Genomic DNA, 17,256 nt, shown 5'->3' with positions numbered 1-17,256 from the left:
CAGGAATGATAAGTGCACTTGCTAAATTAATTCTAAAAATTATTGGCTGATATTTTTCAAGCCACCTCAAAGATCTGAAAATCCAGATCGTTTCTTGTTCATACCTCTTAGTCTCTTGAAAAATGTACCTTTACTGCACTGACAAATGTAATCTCATAGTTTGACAGCAAATGTAATCATAGATATCAGTATGCATTCACTGTGTTTTCTTCTGTCTAGCACTTGAAAGATGACCGGAGCGATGAAGAGGAGGAAGACTCCCTCTCTGATACTGAAGAGAAGCATGTGAAGAATGGCAGCAAAAACGGCTGTGGCCTAAGGAAGAGTTGCTACCTGAAGAACAATAATCATTAGACCCACACCTGCATCACATCCTGCAGTATCACTTGTCATGTCCTAAACCCAACCTACAGTACAGAAAGGAAAGTCAACACCCTATGAGAGTCCAAGATTGATTTATTGCTAGTTACTAGACCTGGAAAGAAGCCCAGTGTAGAGCGGGTGGTGGTGGGAGATTTGCTTAATAAGACAAAATGCGTTAATGGCCTACTTTCTTAAGTCACTGCATATTAGTGTGTGAAAAACATCTCTCAAATGTGCTAATCATTCCACTCTTAAAATGCTCAAGGATTTCAGTGCTCTTAGAGCAAGTGAAGTCTAATTGGCTCTAACATAATTTTCAAGTCTGGCAGAAATAGGGCAGTTTTACCAAAAGCCTTTAATGCTCTTTCCACATAAGTTTGGAAGTGTGGAATTAATATGAGTTCTACTAAAAATCAGAATTGCTTTGTTTAAGAGAGAGGTGACATCAGGGTGCATTAACAGGCATGTTAATCATCTTATTTGAGTTCAAGCATTTAGCATTGGCTGCTACCCATGAATCAGAGCATACTTCTTGATGGCTGGTCCAAGCTAGCATTGAGTCACTGGAGTTGTTGGTGCTTCCATGAATCATTTGCTTCACTTAAAGAAGCAAGGAGTTTAAACCCCCCACTCAAAGGCTGCGTCTACGTAGCACAAGGCAGTGTTGTGCATAGATACCCAAGTTAGCTCTGAACAAGTTACCCTAGGTACTGAAAGCACAATAGCTGGGTTAACATGGTGTTACTTTTCAACAAGACTAACTAGTTGGCTCAAATATCTCATCACAGCACTACCTTGTGCATGTGGATATACTCAAGTTGGCATTATCTCATGCAGACAATCACTCCAGCCTTTGCCTATCTTAAATCTTTTGCTCTTTTTTTTTTGAGGGGGGGGAAAGGGAGGGATTAAAGAAAGTAATAGTGAAGAAAAAACAACCAACACCCATCTTCCATCAGGCCCAGGTTTCTATAACTCCAGCCACTCTGGGTTTATGCCTGATTATAGAACTGGGATCCTCGTTGGTGGGGCATAGGGGAAGATTTCCCAGCAACAGGCATCCAGGCTAATTCTTGTAAGTTTATCAGAAAGTGCAGAATTCAACAGCTTACTTGGCTAATGAGGGCTTGCACAGAGTGAGCCCTTTACAACTGCTGGCTGCAGGCCACTTTTCAAATGAAGTTTCAGCTGTGTTTGATCCATCAAGGCCAAAATGATTTGGGCTTCAGCTTTTGAAGGGAGCGTCTGCTCAAGAGATTCATCAGGCGCCAAGGTCGTCTGATGCACTCTATCATCTGGCAGAGACAAGAACAGTCATCAGCAGAGTGGCCTGAGTTAGTGACCTTTGCCTTTGAAACCTGTTGTCCTCCCCCCTCATCTGAATCTCAGGACCTATTTGCTCCGGTTTCTTCTGGAAGAGGGGAAGCGTGATGAAGGGCCAGAGGATTTGCTGGGATGGGAAACAATGCTGGGGACCTGGGCTGTGAAGCAGAATGTGTTTTGTGTAGTTGTCGTAAGTGATGGGAGTATGCTATTATGGGGTGGAAATGTGCAGATGTCTGTATATAACCTTTGACTGATTTAAACTGTACTGTGTTTAATTTTTTTTGTACCGTGCCATGTGCAATGGATGATGCTTTACTATAAATACATTAATACAATGACACCAGGAAAGGAATCTGGCATAGAACGTTTTGAGGAGAGCTGGAAGTATGCAAGAAAATACACCTGTGGTTGGGAAAGCCAGCACTGCCTTCTGGGCTCACCAAGCAGGCAGCACTGCTTGGAAATAGAAGGTAATGCAGCAGAGAGTGCAGGAAGTTGCATTGTATTGCTTTATCAAATGCTGCAATATAGATTTTATCTCATTCCAAGGACTTCTTAAGTCCCCAGAGGCAGCTGGCAAGATTTTTTCAGGCCCATTGCTGCTTAAAGATGTTTAACTATAAACATTTAAATGAGGCAAAATTGGCTTTTCTCAGCCTGCTGTGAATAAAAGACACCCCAAAACAGATTATACATACCCTTTTATAAGAGCAATGGAGACAGTAATATCTTCTGCACGATGCTGATTTGGTTCTGGGAGATGGACAACACATATCTTTTAAATTTTGATTCCAGAGAATGTTCCTACCATGAAAAGAGGAATTCATAAAAGAGAAGAAAGAATGATAAGGTCTTCAGAGAAGCGATCCTTTGAATAGTTAATGAGCTTTAAGCTTGAATTTACAATGCAGATGAGCCTGGTTGAAACTCCATTGGAGTTGGTCAAAGTCCATGGGAAATTTGCCTGATTAAGGTTCTGGGCTGCATATTTTGCCAAATGCTCTTGAGAGGGTTTCCAAAAGGTTTGTCCTGGGTCTGGTACCATTCAATATTTTCACTACTGACTTGGATGATGGAACAGAAAGTAGATATATCAAATTTGCAGGTGCTACAAAGTTAGAGGAGGTTGTTAGCACTTTGGAAGACAGGACTACATTCAAAATGAGCTCAACACATTTGGGAAATGGTCTGAAATGAAGAGGATGCAATGCAAAAAGATCTACTACAAACACTTAGATTTTAGTAGGCAAATATGTGCAAATACAAGACAGGGAGTCTTGTATTTGCTGAGTAGTTGTGATACGGGAAGAGGGTGGGGTAGAGTGGACCACAACTCTGAACCTTAGCTACCAAAGTCATGTTGCCAGAAAAGAGCAAACCCATAGTGGAATAGCATGATGGCGGTTGCAAATCCAACACGTGGGAAGTGTGGGAGAGAGAGCCTCAAGTGATATGTAGGGGAGGTCACTTTAAGATTCAGCTGCCTGACAGCTGCTGGCTCTACTCACCCTTGGGTTATAAGCACTGTGAATCAGGAGGGGAGTCAGTTCCAGCTGAGAAGTTAAAGGAAGCATCTGGACCAGAGCTGGACACTACTGTTCCTGATGGGGAATGAGGTTCCTGGGAAGAAGCTGGAGATGTGACTGCTGCAAATAGGAACAGAGAAGCCTGCAAAGGAGGTAAGTAATGTGGACTTTGAGTAGTGTTATGAACTTAATATCAAGTACCCAACTACCCCTCACTGCTTAGCATGGCCCTGGGTAAGAACTCAGTAGAGCAGGGAGGGACCAAGCCAGCTCAACTTCTTTGGCACTAAAAGGAAACAGCAGCTCTGCTATGGAGTGGCATACTGGTCGGTAGTACAGTTTGTTAGGACTGAGAACTCCTGGATTGGGCAAGGGCCTCAGGGGAAAGCACTGAACAATTCTCCATACAAAGGCTCACAACATGACTTGAGGGTTAGGAAGAAGGGAGACCCTGCCATTCCTCTATGCAGTTACAATAGCCGTCAAACATCCAAGAGGTTGCTACAAAGAGGAAGGAACGAGATCCGTTCTCCATGATACAACCTTAAAGAGCACAAAGTACGACAACGCTGCCTGTCCTGTGAGACGGCACTCCTATTTATCAGCAACTTCTCCGTGACTGTGGAAAAGTGCCTAACAATCCAGCATGTTCCCTTGGGGTTGGGAACTTCATGGCAGACTTCTGCCTTCATCCAACTGCTTCACCAGGCCTTGCCACCCTGCATCTCCCAGTCCCGGCCTGGCATAAGACAACTAGGAGTCTCTGCAAATACCACCCCATCCAACACTGTTTTCCAGTTCCATATCTAGGCTCCTCTCCACATCTCCCTTTTGTACTTTAGTTTTTGTTGTGCCTGATATAAGGACCACTTATGATGCTACATGTACTCGAGACCTACAACATCACATCTATGCGTTATAGTCACTATGTAGTGAGCTCATTCGTATAGGGGTGTTTACAGTCACTAGAGTGGCTGCCACCAAAAATGTAATGATTTACAACAATGTTATCTGAGAGACTACAGTTATTTGCTATTTTAAGGGACAAAGTGATCTTATGGTTTGTCAGGCTTCAGATAAATTGCAGAGAGGGATCATCAGCTCATGCCACTCGCTGCGTTCCACCAAAATCGAAAGAATTATGGGAGCAATTTCCGGGTGGTATCATTCTTATTTGTTCTCTCCCCACAACCAGAAAGATCACACGGGCTCCGTGCAGCCTCCCCTTCAAATGAGCTGGTTCTTTGCAAGCAAATGGGGAATGAGACCTGGCAACTCAAGCGATGAGCTGAGGCAGATTCTTTCGGGGCATTCGTTTTTGGAAAAGCGTTGACTAACACTCAAGAAAGCTAGAAAACAAATGAATGGGAACGTGTGAGTTTTGGCTACAAGCAAGTTGCAAACTGTGAAAGAGGGGAACACATTTTGCTGATTTTGAAAGAAAAACATGGTCTCCACAGGCACCTTTCCCCAGCTGTGGGCCCTTAGAACAACAGACAGATGGCTGACAGAAATGAATGCCGGCTCTGAGGATAGGAACATAACCTGGATGTGAAAAAAGAAAGGGACAACCTGATAATTTAGTCACCCAAAACTCTACAGAGGAACCATGGAGCGAGTCCTATACTGTGGCTTTTCTTCTGTCCTGTTTTGAAATTGCTGAACCTGTCACCCTCCTCCCATGATAAGCTAGGCCTGTTAAGCCTAGGTCATTTAATATAAAAATGGGCCCCCGTCTTTAGCAGCCTGGCTTGGCTATTGCCTGGGCACTCAGCATCTATAGAAGGATTTTCATGAACATTTAGCGGTGGCTTCACTCTGCTCCCAGCAAAGCTGTTGGGATTTTTTCCATCGGCTCGGGTGAGAGCAGAATTAGCCACCACTAGGCACTTCTGAAACCTTGCTAACATACATTGCTTGCTATGTTTCCTTGAAAACTGTGGTCATCCCTGGATCCACTTGGGTAAGCCTATGACCCAGCCTGGGTCAGGAGGGTTCCCCAGTCTGTGGTCCATTCTGCTACCCTCCACCATACAGACACGGCTACAAAAAAAAAAGCAGCTGTGCCAATACACACCACTGAGGTCTTCCTTGATTGATCTCCTTTTTTTTTTTTTGTTATTGCTCCCACTGACACTGACCCCCACTCAGACCCCATTTTCTTCTAGATTCCCAGCTGAGTTTCCCCTGTGAGGCTTCTCCAAGGCCCTCCTGTGCACATGACCCTTGTGCCTTCAAAGTGTTTTTAGGATGAGCTGATGTGGTCAGTTGTATTTGACTAAATACAGTGTGAGAGAGCTGAGCTGGGGAGAGGGCACTGCAGGACTCCTGGAATCCCAGCTGTGCACATCGCACAGGATGTCTTATCCCACTTACACGCACGCTTGGCACACATCCGCTGCTCCCCGATACGCATACAGCGTGCGACTGGACTTGCTTTCACTTGACTGAAGCAGGCAGCTGCTGCTTGCTGTCGATGAGCTCCAAGGCACATGAAATGTATTTATTGATGCTAATTAAGGTTTGGCGGAGCTGACCTTCCCATCTTCTGGTGATATTGGTGCATGGAAGAGAATTAGCTCTCCCGCTACCTCCCCTTTTACAAGCTGCTCTTAAATGGTGGCTGGTCAGGGTCCACTTCTGACATCTGTGCCGTCTCTCCATCTACAACGGGGTAACAAGCTGTGATGGCATCTATATGCCACCTATTCTGTTGGAGCTTGTGCCTGTCCTCTTATTTGCAGGTAAAATAACTGGTCTGACTCAACGAAAGAAGTGCATCTGACTATCTTTACTAAGACCATCTGGGAAATCCAAAGAAAAATCTGCTTTGTAGGCATAACTTGTTAACAAGTTTTATTAGAAACACTGCAGGTTCTTTGAGAATTGTGGATTTGAAGAGCTCTCTGATTTCAGTTTCTAGGTTATGAGAAATATTGCCTTGTTTTTTCATTATGTTCAGTCTTTGAAAAAAGGATCTGTCTTCTGACATCTTTAGGTATTTATATACCTCCATGCCTTTTTCTACCCCTTATCTCTCCTCCCTATTATTATAGTATCTGAACATTTTGCAACATGTGCAGTGGTAGGGCAGTGCCATTCCTGTTTCACAGATGGGGAACTTAATGACTTGCGCAGAAAGTTTTGCACAAAGGAGGGCATCGGGTCCACATTTCCTGAGTTCTAAGCAACCTCCCCATCACCACCCCTACTAGCCTGTCTTGTGGCCTTGGATAATCTCTCGTGACTTTCTATAATTCTTAGAGGTACACTGATGCATCGCTCCCATATTGGATTGGCACCGATTATAATGAAAATCGACAGTATCAGCAGTTGGCTTTTTTTGGCTGATGTGGTCGATTAATGTCACCGATAAATGCCCCCATGCGTGCACTCAGCTGCTGCACAGCATGCAGGCAGCCAGGAGCACAGCCCAGCAGCTTCCAGCTGGTAAGTCTGTTGTGGGGGAAGGGGCTGGGGCTGGGGCTGGGGCAGGTGGCAGTGGTGCAGGGAGGGGGGGTGGGGGGGCTATGGCAAATTTGGGGGGTGCTACAGCCCCTCCCCCCACATAGCCCCACTCCCAGTGCTGCTACCACTTGCCCCAGCACAGCACAGCCCAGGCCACTGCTGGGAAGAACCCAGTGCTGCCCTGGCCCCAGCCTGCAGTTGCAGCCCACCCTCGACCCATGCACAGATCCAGAGGCACATGCCGCCCCCCCCCCCTCCCCCTCAGGGGTGCATGTAGTGGCGGGAGTGCCCCCGTTACCCTGCGGACAAGTTTCTCGCAGCTCCATCCTGTACCCCACCCCTCCCCAGCTGTACAGTGCCTGCCCCAGCCCGTCTCCCTCCCTGATTGCAGGAGCCTCAATCTGCCCCTCTTGTGCCCCTTCCCTGTCCCCACCCCTTCTCCCCCAACAGACTTACCAGCCCAACACTGGTCTCCAAGCTGCCAGGCTGCATATCAGCAATTGGATCGGTATCAGCCGATATGGCTCCTTAAAAACTGACCATCGGTATCAGCCCAAAAATTCTCTATCAGTGTACCTCTAATAATTTTCTGCCTGTTGTGTGCATCAAGATTTTAAGTACTTTATGGCATAGACTCTCCTGCTTTGTCTTCTACAGGATTCAACACAATGGAGCCTCAACCTCATTAGGGGTTCTGGGCACCATTGGGGCATGATTAACTGGTTAGACTTTATGCCCTCAACCATGGCTATGAATATTGTACAGTTGGATACAATTTTAACAGCAACATCTCCACCCAAGAACAGACTTCCATCTCGAGATCTGCAACGTGAAGACTGCTGTTTGTTGGCAATCTTTGATTTCAATTGCTTTGTCCAAATCTGAAGGTTACTTTATCCCTAAGCCCTCAGTCACCTTGCTGCATGTCAGCTTCTGATGTGGCAAAGCTCACCTGGATCTCTGCTGTTTCTCTCCTTCATAAACCTGTTAGCACGGGGGGAAGAAATTGAGCAGAGGGCGTCAGGTTGTTGGAACAACAAAGAGAAGGTGGCAACCACAGAGAGCAATGCTCTGACTGGTGTCTAGGAGACCTGGGCATGTCTGGGGAGCAGCAGGAGTCATTAGAGAAGTGCTACGCACTTTGGAAAGAGCTAAAACTACTTTCTTATTCAATAAAAGATATCTCCGAAAATACCCCTGCCTCACCTGTTTCCCGGACCATCACAGCTACAGCAGCACTCCAACCCTACTAAATCTTTCTGGTGATTCTTAGGCTTGTTAATGCTGAAGATAACTTTTCCTTCTTCCATGGTTTTCTTCCTTCACCTATTTGAGTTTGTTTTTTATCCTCTTCTATTTGAAGTCAAATCCTCTAAGAATCATCTTGGTCCGAGAAGAGCTCCCCTCGTTAATAACACCACCAGCAAACTCTCTGAACTGAATGAGTGTACTCTGCTGATGGCTTCAGCTTTGGGTGATCGTGAGGAGAGATGCTGTAGAAATGCCGTGGCTGGCTTAGTTTTCAGACACAAGTGCGTGGAGTAGGATGAGGCACTGGGAAATGGTTCTGGTTAAAGATTGTGGTTTCTAATGAGAGACAGGGTACTTATTAACTTCCTCCAGGCAAACATCTTGGAGCAGCTTGCAAGCATTAATTAGTGGTTCCTAGTAAGGCACCAGTGTTGCACTGTTAATGGTGCTTTGCAGACCATGGAGATTTCAAAAGAAGGTGCAAGAAATATCACAAGAGGCAGAAGCGGGGTCACTGGTCCATACCCTCTCCACCCCAGGCCTTGCGATCTGGTCCCCTAACAAGCAGGAGCCTGGCACATGCTTTGAAACATGAAGCATTATCTTCCCAAGAGCCTGTTTTTCAACCCAGATGACTGTCCCTCTGCATACTCCTGGCCATGCTCGTTCCCTCTCTGCATTTCCTCTGCCTGCTGCTGAGGGGCTTTGACCCAGACTATGCAAGACATCCAGAGCTGAACAAAGCAGTAGTTTCTCTGCATGCCCAGCATCAACTCTGCCTCCCTGTCACATCGCTTGATGACCCCGGGCACGTTGGCTATCAGCACAGCTGGTCAGCCCTGTCGGCTATCCCAGCCCTAGCGCAGCTCTCTGCCCAAATTTTTGGGTCGCACCAGCATTCACGCACATGGCAAGGGAAATGTTCTGATTGCTAAATGCCAGTCTATCCCTGTCGGTCACAAGGGAGCAGGAAAGACGCCACAAAGCATTACAGCTTGACTGCTTGGAGAACTGAAATCCGCTGGCCAGAAAGCGAGGACACCTGCAGGAAAAAAAAATACTTCTCCTTTCCATCCTGTCATCGACGTGTGTCAAGATCTGAAGTATGGGGAGGAAGTAAAGCCCTGACATTAATCCTGTGTCAAAGAATGGGATTCCCAATCAAGGAAATGAATATGATCAAAGGCAACCTAATCTTCACCCGAGCTGTTTGTGTGGAGCTCCAAGGAGGGCTCAGAGAGTTTATTTAACTGAAGTTCCCTCTGTGGGATTACATGAAGTTGCGAGCTTATTAGAGGACAAGGCTGAAAGACAGGCCTAAGCTTCAACATATGACTTAGCAAATACCAAGTCATAACAATCCACATAGGATAACGTTGTTGATGTTCCAATAGTCCTCGGATTTATGAAAATATCTTATATTTACTCAGCTGGAAACATCCCTGTTCTGCTGGAGTTTTGTTACCCCATAAAGCATGCGGAGGAGACCCCATCATCCTTTCAAAGCTGAAAACGTGAAGTGGAATAACAAGTATAAATCCTAGCAGGGTTGGCTTTGAAGTGCAAGAGGTAAATCTCCCCGCTGCAGTGGAATACTACTGGGCTTGGTGGAGGGAGCGGTCTCCAGACCGTTGTTTCAGGTGTAAATGTTTGCATGACTGCAAAAGCAGTATAAAAAAATCAGAATGTGGAGAGGGTCTTACGTATTGCTTCAGTCCCCTTAGGGCTCTTTCTGGCCACTAAAGAAGCCAGGGGCGATGATCACCAGCTTGGCATGTCCATAAATCTGCACCTAGGTAGCAGTCACTGCTGCCCAGTGGATCCCAGGCTGCAGAATGCACCCACCGTTTTCCAGCCCTGTGGGTGGTTTTTAAGTGCTGCAGAGACTGTCACAGCTCATCACACTGCCACTCCTAAATCCCTGTGCAGGTTACTGGCCTTCAGACTTCTACCGCTGCTTGAGAGGAGAGGCCGCAGGTAGTCAGGTCTGTGCCAGGGATAGTGCTGTAGTGGGTCCATTCAAACAGCTCCCTCTGCCAGTCCTCCTCCCTCCTCCTCAGGCCCATGGTCCCCAGACTGAGCAACTATTCTGTCCACCCACTCCCCTTCCTCCCTCTCCCACCCTTCCTGGTGCTGGTCTGACCTGGACCCAGAGTTTGTGCCACTCATGAGCCATTCCCCTTCCCCTGCTGGTTCAGAGGCTTCTCCAGGGGTCCCAGACTAGCACTAGCAATGAAGGAGCCCAGTGATTTCTCTGCCTGTGGAAAGAAACAACCACATTTCCTGCTTTTGCACACTTAACCTCATGGCCAGGCTGGAGGTTGATACTTTTATCGTCTTGCTATCCCTTTAGCCCACCTTTCTACATGGGCGCGCTCAGAAGCTGCTACAGTCCCACAGACACACTGGTATACGCATTGCAGCGTTACTTCATTGCTTAAAAACATAATATTTGGAGCCTTATTGGGGTGTGGAGGCTTCAGGCCAAGGGCCTGTTACTGGGATTGGTTTTGACCTCATCCTTGGCTTGAGCAGCTGTAGAGGACGAATCTGCTGGGGATTGCATGAAGGAAGGTGCAGCAGCTTTTCCAGGGCTGTGGAGGAGTTCCCTACATCTACTTAGAGCTGTATTGCTGCTGGCTAACTGGTCCATCCAGTAATGTAAGTGCAAGGGGTGGCCACTGGGAGTTTACCCTGCCAAGGAATCTCACTGACTGTCCTGAGCTTGTGAGAGGGATTCTGGCAGCTGATGCTACAGCAAGGAGGGGAGACTCTGGCAGACATGAATGGGAGCAGAAGTGCCTTTCCTGTCCAGCCCTCCCCACCAGACAGCAAGTCACCAACAGCCCCAGGAGGCCGAGCACGTCCGTCTCCAGAGGCCTTTCTCTTAGCACAGTCACTAGGCCTGTGAACGCAGGCTGTCCGTGACCGGCATGACTCCTCCAGCGTGAGAGCTGCAAGATGCAATCAGGACTAGTAGAGATGATATCTTTTATTAGACTAACAAGATTTGTTGCAAAAAAAAATTCTTTAATTGCAAGCTTTCGGGCACAAACCCCCTTCATCAGGCATCGGAGAAAAGATTGTAAAAGTTCTCCTGGGTAGAAATGAAAGTTCATATAGGATTTCACAGAGGAGTCAATAGATGGAAGACTCCTCTGGGCAGTCAGCTCATAGCTGGTGTGGAGCCTCTCACCTCGTGAGCTGCAAGACAGCAGTTCACACCCTGGCAGGCTTGCTAAGCCTGGGCTACTACGGGCATGGATTCTTCCCCCGCCCATAATCAGTCCAAATGTCAGTAGTTGTATGCTTCACTCTTTGCTTCCTGTCCACTTGAAACCCATCTTCCAAGGATGGGGAGAGAGGAAGGGGGGCCAGGCCCTTCCCATCTGGCAATGCAGCCTGTTCGGGGGCCTACTCCAACACTGTGGTCTCTCCTGCAACTCTGCTCCTTCTGCCTCTATGGTCATCCCAATCCCTGCAGAAGGGTAAGGTGGTGATGAGCCCCCAAAACCTGGAAAGGAGGGCTAAGGAGATGGAGCAATGCCGGACTTGCTGTTGGCGTTCTTTCCCTTGCAGTAGGTATCCATGAGGTTTGGGATTTAGCCACCCCCTGGATCCCCCTCGCCTGCCCCTCTTGCAGATGCGCTCACAGCTGCTGATTTCACCGCTCCTCCATGAATCTGGCTTTGCTCTCTTTACACTTGGGAGCAGGCAGCCTCTGTAGGGCCCTCTGGCCGTCCAACACCTCACTGGAGTGAGGGATCAAATACTGGCCAAGTATGTAGAAACTGGCCCATAAGTTTCCATGTTGAAAATGCAGTCCCGGGGAATTATGAGAGAGCCCCCGGAAGAGGAAGTGAAAATTGGCTCTCACTGCCAAATCAGGGATGAAGTGAAGTCCAGGTTCTAGCCTATGGTCCTGGCCAGGCAAGCAAGGATTGTTTCGAAGCACATCTAAGCCCACGTTGTGTGTGGACACCAGGGGACTGGGCTAGAGCCCAAGTGGCACAGGATCCCAAGCCAAAGGAAGACAGTAGAAAGGGTCTGAATGACTTGAGTGGGCTTGAGACTGAGGCTATAGTGACTATAGCAATTGAACAAGGGGTCCCCCTTTTCGCTAGTATTTAGGAGTTAGAAACCAAAAGGGAAGTGTCCTGCCCATTCAGGAATCCTTGTTCACATGACTGCAGTTGGAGGCTCCTCTTGTGAACTATACTGAATATGCAGAGCTACACTTCCTCCTGCTGACCAAGCACTGGGGATAAGGGCCTTGCGGACATCTGCCTGGTTACTAGTACCCTAGGTGTCCACTGGACAGGCCACCAATAACATGTTCCTATCAATCAGTCTTGCACGCTACCACACTCGCTGTCACTTGAGATGGGTCAAATCCTGCCCCTTCCTATTCTAGATGCATAAACAGTGGAAGTGAGAAGAGCAGGCAGATCACGAGCTCATCTCCCTGCCTGCATGGATGACAGTGGGAAGCGGGGGGGAGGGAAATCCAAAATCTGTAGGAATGAATGGTGAGAATCTGCACCGTGCTCAGTGGCATCATCCCACATCCACATCAGGGTATTGCTGATAAGCCCTGCGCCCCCATCCAGGCTGCCAGGAATCATGGTCAAACGGAGCTGTGTTGGCTCGTAGGATAACTACATCAGGAATGTATAGCATGGGCTTTTGTGAGCCTGCGCTCACCTCATCAGCTGCTGTGAACGGGCACGCTTGCAGTGGAAATCACCCTCTCCATTTTACACACCGTGCTGTGCCTGTTCTTTCACAGCAGCTGATGGAGTGAGCTTGGGGTTATGAAAGCTTTGCATCTATATTTTAGTCAGGCTACACGGTGCCAATCTACCCTGCCTTCTGTTGGACGTCAGACTAACACAGCTAACTAACTCTCTCTGCTTCAACTCTGGCCCTGTGGCTAACAGAGAAAACACTTTAGCTAGGGTGGTTATTGCTCCATGTGCAGAATCCCATCCAATCTGGAGGGAACATCCAGCACTGGGTGCAGCTCAGCATCAAGTGGCTTTGATCCAGAGGCTGGGAGCAAAGCAAGAACAAAGGAAGCAGCGTGCTGTAAATTTGGACTCCAACTCAGACGACACATGGATGCGTGAAACTTGTAACTAGCCGCGTCGCTCTCGAATTGGGCTTGCCAGCCACAAACGGGTTCATCAGGCATCCGACAAGACCCCTTACGGGGGTGCGCCATGATCCAGAGACCCAACGGTTGCCTACTAACTACTGCTCCCCGACCCCAGCAGATGGCAGCAGAGTGACATTGCTGCCCCCAAACACCTGGATAACAACAGCTGCTTTGTCCAGCCAACTCGGTTTATTTTCTTTTTACGACAAATTGATATTTGCTTCAAGGTGAATGGGGAGAGATGTTTACAACTGGCAAGGACCGCTGTGAACCGCACCCTGCGGGATCGGGGTCCTTACAGGCAAAGTTATCAGCTCAGACCTGAAGCTACGCTGGGAGCAGATATACCGTAATACTAAATTAAAAGGGGGAAAAGCATATGTCTAAGGAGAGCTGTTACATTTCAAAGTTAAAAGCAGTTTATTTGCCCTTTGATGCACTTCAGACATGCTTTAGTGACCACTGAAGTTGCGTGGAGGTCTGGCCTGGTAGCAAGGTGTCGGGCAGGATCATGCTGTAGAGCGCTACAAAGTTCTTCTGCTAAGTCACCTGGATGCCCGAGCTGCGGAGGAGACCAGTCTCCTTTTTCTGCCTCTCGTTCCCAACACGTCTGACCTTGTGCAAGCTTTTTGATCTCTCATAGCCTTATAACCCGGCTGGCGTGTTTAAAGTACAAGCTCTTCAGGCAGGGAGCTTTCTGTCCCTGTCTATCACAATGGGGCAATAGACTTGATGGGCATCTCTAAGGTGTTACAATACAAATAATAATCGGACACAAAGAGCTATTCTGGTACTTCACCCTGGCAGTTGGACTACATAGGTCCTAGGCTCTCCAGGAAAGTATAAAAAAAAGATGGAAGGGAAAAAATAGACTGAGGTCTACATTTTGTATCGCTACCAATTTAAAGGCAAAGCTCAGGAAATGGGTATGTTTCCACCAGTATGTTTCCATGCAGATGTGTACTGTATCAGGAGCAGCCTGAGACTATCACCTGCTGAGAGATTTCAGCAGAGATTAGCAGTTATGGGGCTTCACTTCAAATGCAGACTGAGTGCTCTCAGCCCTGACAGGTGGAGTATTATGGTCGGGCAACCCTGGTGTTCAGGGATCCAGAAGCCATGCCTTCGTGTAAGAAAATAAGTGCTGGGTGCATGCTGGCAGGACACCCTTCTACATACATTAGCCTCTACTGGGTCAAATCCCACCCACCTCTTCCCAGTGCTGGGGTTCAAGGACGCTGGACACTGATGATGTCTTTTCTCCAGCCTTCTGTCCATCAGCATCCCTCCCTATGCTGGGAAGGGCTGTGTATGTGGCACCTAGACCCCATGGGGATGGGTCCAGTGGAGAGAGACCCCTCTGAAACTGGACAGTCATAGAGAGCTGCTGGCACAGTGAAGGGATAGAGAAGAGGGCTTTCTTGGGGAGGCACAGAGCAGAGATGGGGTCTATTAGGGTCTATGAGGTGAATCCACAGTCTGGCTGCACAGAAGAACTGTTCAACTTCGGTCCTGTGCAACATCTGTTGAGGATCAGAGGAGTTTAGACAATGCCAGAGTCTGGCTAAATCCACTCTATCACACCAAGCAAATAGACTGTGTCTTCCTACACCCTCCTCCAGAGTCCCGAGGAAGAGGGGATGTATTGGCATAAACAGCTCCTCTAATCCTGTCCTACGCAGACCTCATGTGGTATGCTCAGCTCCATTATAGACAGTTTGGAATGAATTTGCTTTCATGGCAAGATGAAACATCTCCCTGTTTAATCCCCTCGCAGGGATGTGTACAGGCAGAAATCTCCCTGCCCCTCATTGGCATGGTTTTCTGCTGCACAGTTTGACAGGCCTTTCTACTCTCCCACTCCCCCTTATATTCCCTACTTCTCCTTAAAAGCCTCTGTCAATAAGGGCAACCTCCCTCCTCCCATCTCTTCCCTCTGGGCTTGAACAGAAATGCTTGCAAACTCTGGGAGCTTCACCCCTTCCAGTGGGGACAGAAGCACATTTCATTATAAGCACGATGTTCAGTCCAGGTGTGTTTGAAGAACTGGACTGGTTTTGTCCCCAGCAAAATTTGGCAGGACCTGTCCAGTGGGGACGGACTCCGTGTTTTAGTCCGGTTCTGGGCTAACAGCCTCAACGCAACCTTCACATTGGACTGTAGCCCAATTCTCTTCTTTTCAGTTCACGGCTAGTTCAGGAAAGATGCCTTGCTGTCAGCAGGTGGGATTGAAATACATCTCCTAGCCATTCCCTTTTTGGCTTCCAACCACCAGACCTGAAAGGGGTCTTTCTGTCTCGCACATGGATGATGGGTCTCTCTTGCCCTCTGGGTAAAACAAATGACTTGGTTAGATGCACAAAGCCGAAGTGAATTGCCGCCTCTGTTGAAGGAATGTATCTAGATGTCAGGACAGTGGGCTATTCCTATTCCCAGGTCACTGCCTGGCCTGACTAATAATGATGGTGTTGGCCTTTCATGGAGTGAGAGGATGTATTGGTGTTTACTCACGGTTGAACAGGGGAACATATTTCAGACTCCAGTTGGGTCTCTGCTTCTGGACTAAAGCGCTGGGTCTCTTCTCCTGGTCATCTGTCTGACCACCGGGTATTTCTAAGACATCTCAAAGCAATGAAAGAACCATTCAAGCACATCAAGCTCTCATTCTTCTGTAGTAAAGGTCTCTGTGCCACCTTCTTGCAGCTCCCTTTATCCCTCTGGGGTATGGAACATGTCACAACAAGGTGAAGGGAGGTGGCCAGAAAGCACTATCTGCCTCACGGGCCCCTTCCTGCTATATACTGGGCACGTCTACACGTGTGCATTTACTGTTCAGTAACCAAAATTACTGCACAGTACAGGCACTTGTCTACACACACACACTCATACTGCACAGCAAATATGGTGACTTATGCCGACTTGCATGTAAATTTGATACCTGCAGGTATCAAATTTACACCTGATTATTTACTTTGCAGTAACGCACATGTAGACGCCTTACTGAGCAGTAACACTGTGTGTGTGTGTGTGTGTGTGTGTGGACTGACTTGGGACTAACTTTAGTCCTAAGTCAGTCCACACTGAGCGTTAATGTGCTTTAATGCCTGCACATGTAGACAACAGTATTCCCGCTTACTGTGCAGTAATTTACTGCACAGTAAATTTAAGCCGGCGTAAATGCACGTGTAGACACTCCGCTGTAGAGCATCCTAAAAAATGCTCTAGATTATGCTCAGAAGCACATTGTCTCCTGGCAGGCCCTCAAGTTGAAGGAGATGAATAGTGACTTGGAGTTACTTTTCTTCTGTCCCTTAGGTCCTGAAGGAAATCTTGGTATTGTGATTCCAGAATAAAAAGCTCCAACCCTGCATGGAATAAAAATGTTGAAGACAATATGTCGGTAATGCTGAGTAGGTTTGTACTGCTGATTTAGTTTCATGATTCCCTGGGGTTTAGTCTGCAGAGAGGTCTCCGTGACCTCTGCAGATTACAGAGTAAAGACCAGACTCTGCTGCCTGGTGTGGCAGCGTAAAGTTGCATTACTCCATCACAGCGGCTCCTGATTTATATCACTCTGGTGGGTAGCAGAATTTATCCATAAAGTAATAGTGACCAGGTTTGGGGTTTTTTTTTTTTATTATTATTATCATGTATGTACTAGTGCTCCAGTTTCCTGCATAAATGCAGGATGTTTAGCTGCTATTCCAAGAACGATGCAATAGAGACAGTCTAAAATTTAGCCTAAAATAATGAGCATTTGTAACTGCAGTCCATTGAATACAGAGCACATTCTCCATATCAGTCTGTGAGAGTGCGCCCATGAGAGTGTGCTGGAGGTGTGTGCCTTGGTCTCCCACCCTGCTCACAGGTATTGATTCATCTGTGAAAGCGTGAGTGGACTTTTCTGCCTCACTGAGTCATAGGAAGAAAATGGGAAGAGAGAGGATCTAGTAAAGGTTTCCATTTCGCTGGCAAGGTGGGGCAGCTGGCTCACACACACTGATCATGAAGTTCCTTCCTCTGAGGGGCCCTGCGGGCAATGTCTGGCCCCAGGACCAGTGCAGGACGATGAGGGGAGATGGTCTGGCCCAGCTGCAAAAACATCGGGATGGACACCAGGGGCATCTCATTCATTCCCTGCATCTCCACAGGTCTTCTGGGATT

At 47.6% G+C, this 17,256-nt stretch overlaps 1 protein-coding gene across 2 annotated transcripts in view; it reads left to right on the top strand.

The window, feature by feature from the left end:
• Positions 1–2,060, top strand: part of CERS3 (ceramide synthase 3) — a 73,338-nt gene extending 71,278 nt beyond the window's left edge. For both annotated transcript variants that reach the window (XM_006020068.3, XM_025199533.1), the window contains exon 11: positions 220–2,060. In XM_006020068.3, the coding sequence (XP_006020130.1) occupies positions 220–354 (135 nt within the window). In that variant the 3' untranslated portion in view covers positions 355–2,060. The remainder of the gene's footprint in view (positions 1–219) is intronic.
• The last annotated feature ends 15,196 nt before the right edge of the window (positions 2,061–17,256 follow it).

The sequence above is a fragment of the Alligator sinensis genome, unplaced genomic scaffold (assembly GCF_000455745.1).
Source record: "Alligator sinensis unplaced genomic scaffold, ASM45574v1 scaffold210_2, whole genome shotgun sequence".
NCBI classification, from domain to species: domain Eukaryota; kingdom Metazoa; phylum Chordata; order Crocodylia; family Alligatoridae; genus Alligator; species Alligator sinensis.
The sequence above is the reverse complement of the archived record's forward strand: the minus strand, read 5'-3'. Positions and strand labels throughout refer to the sequence as shown.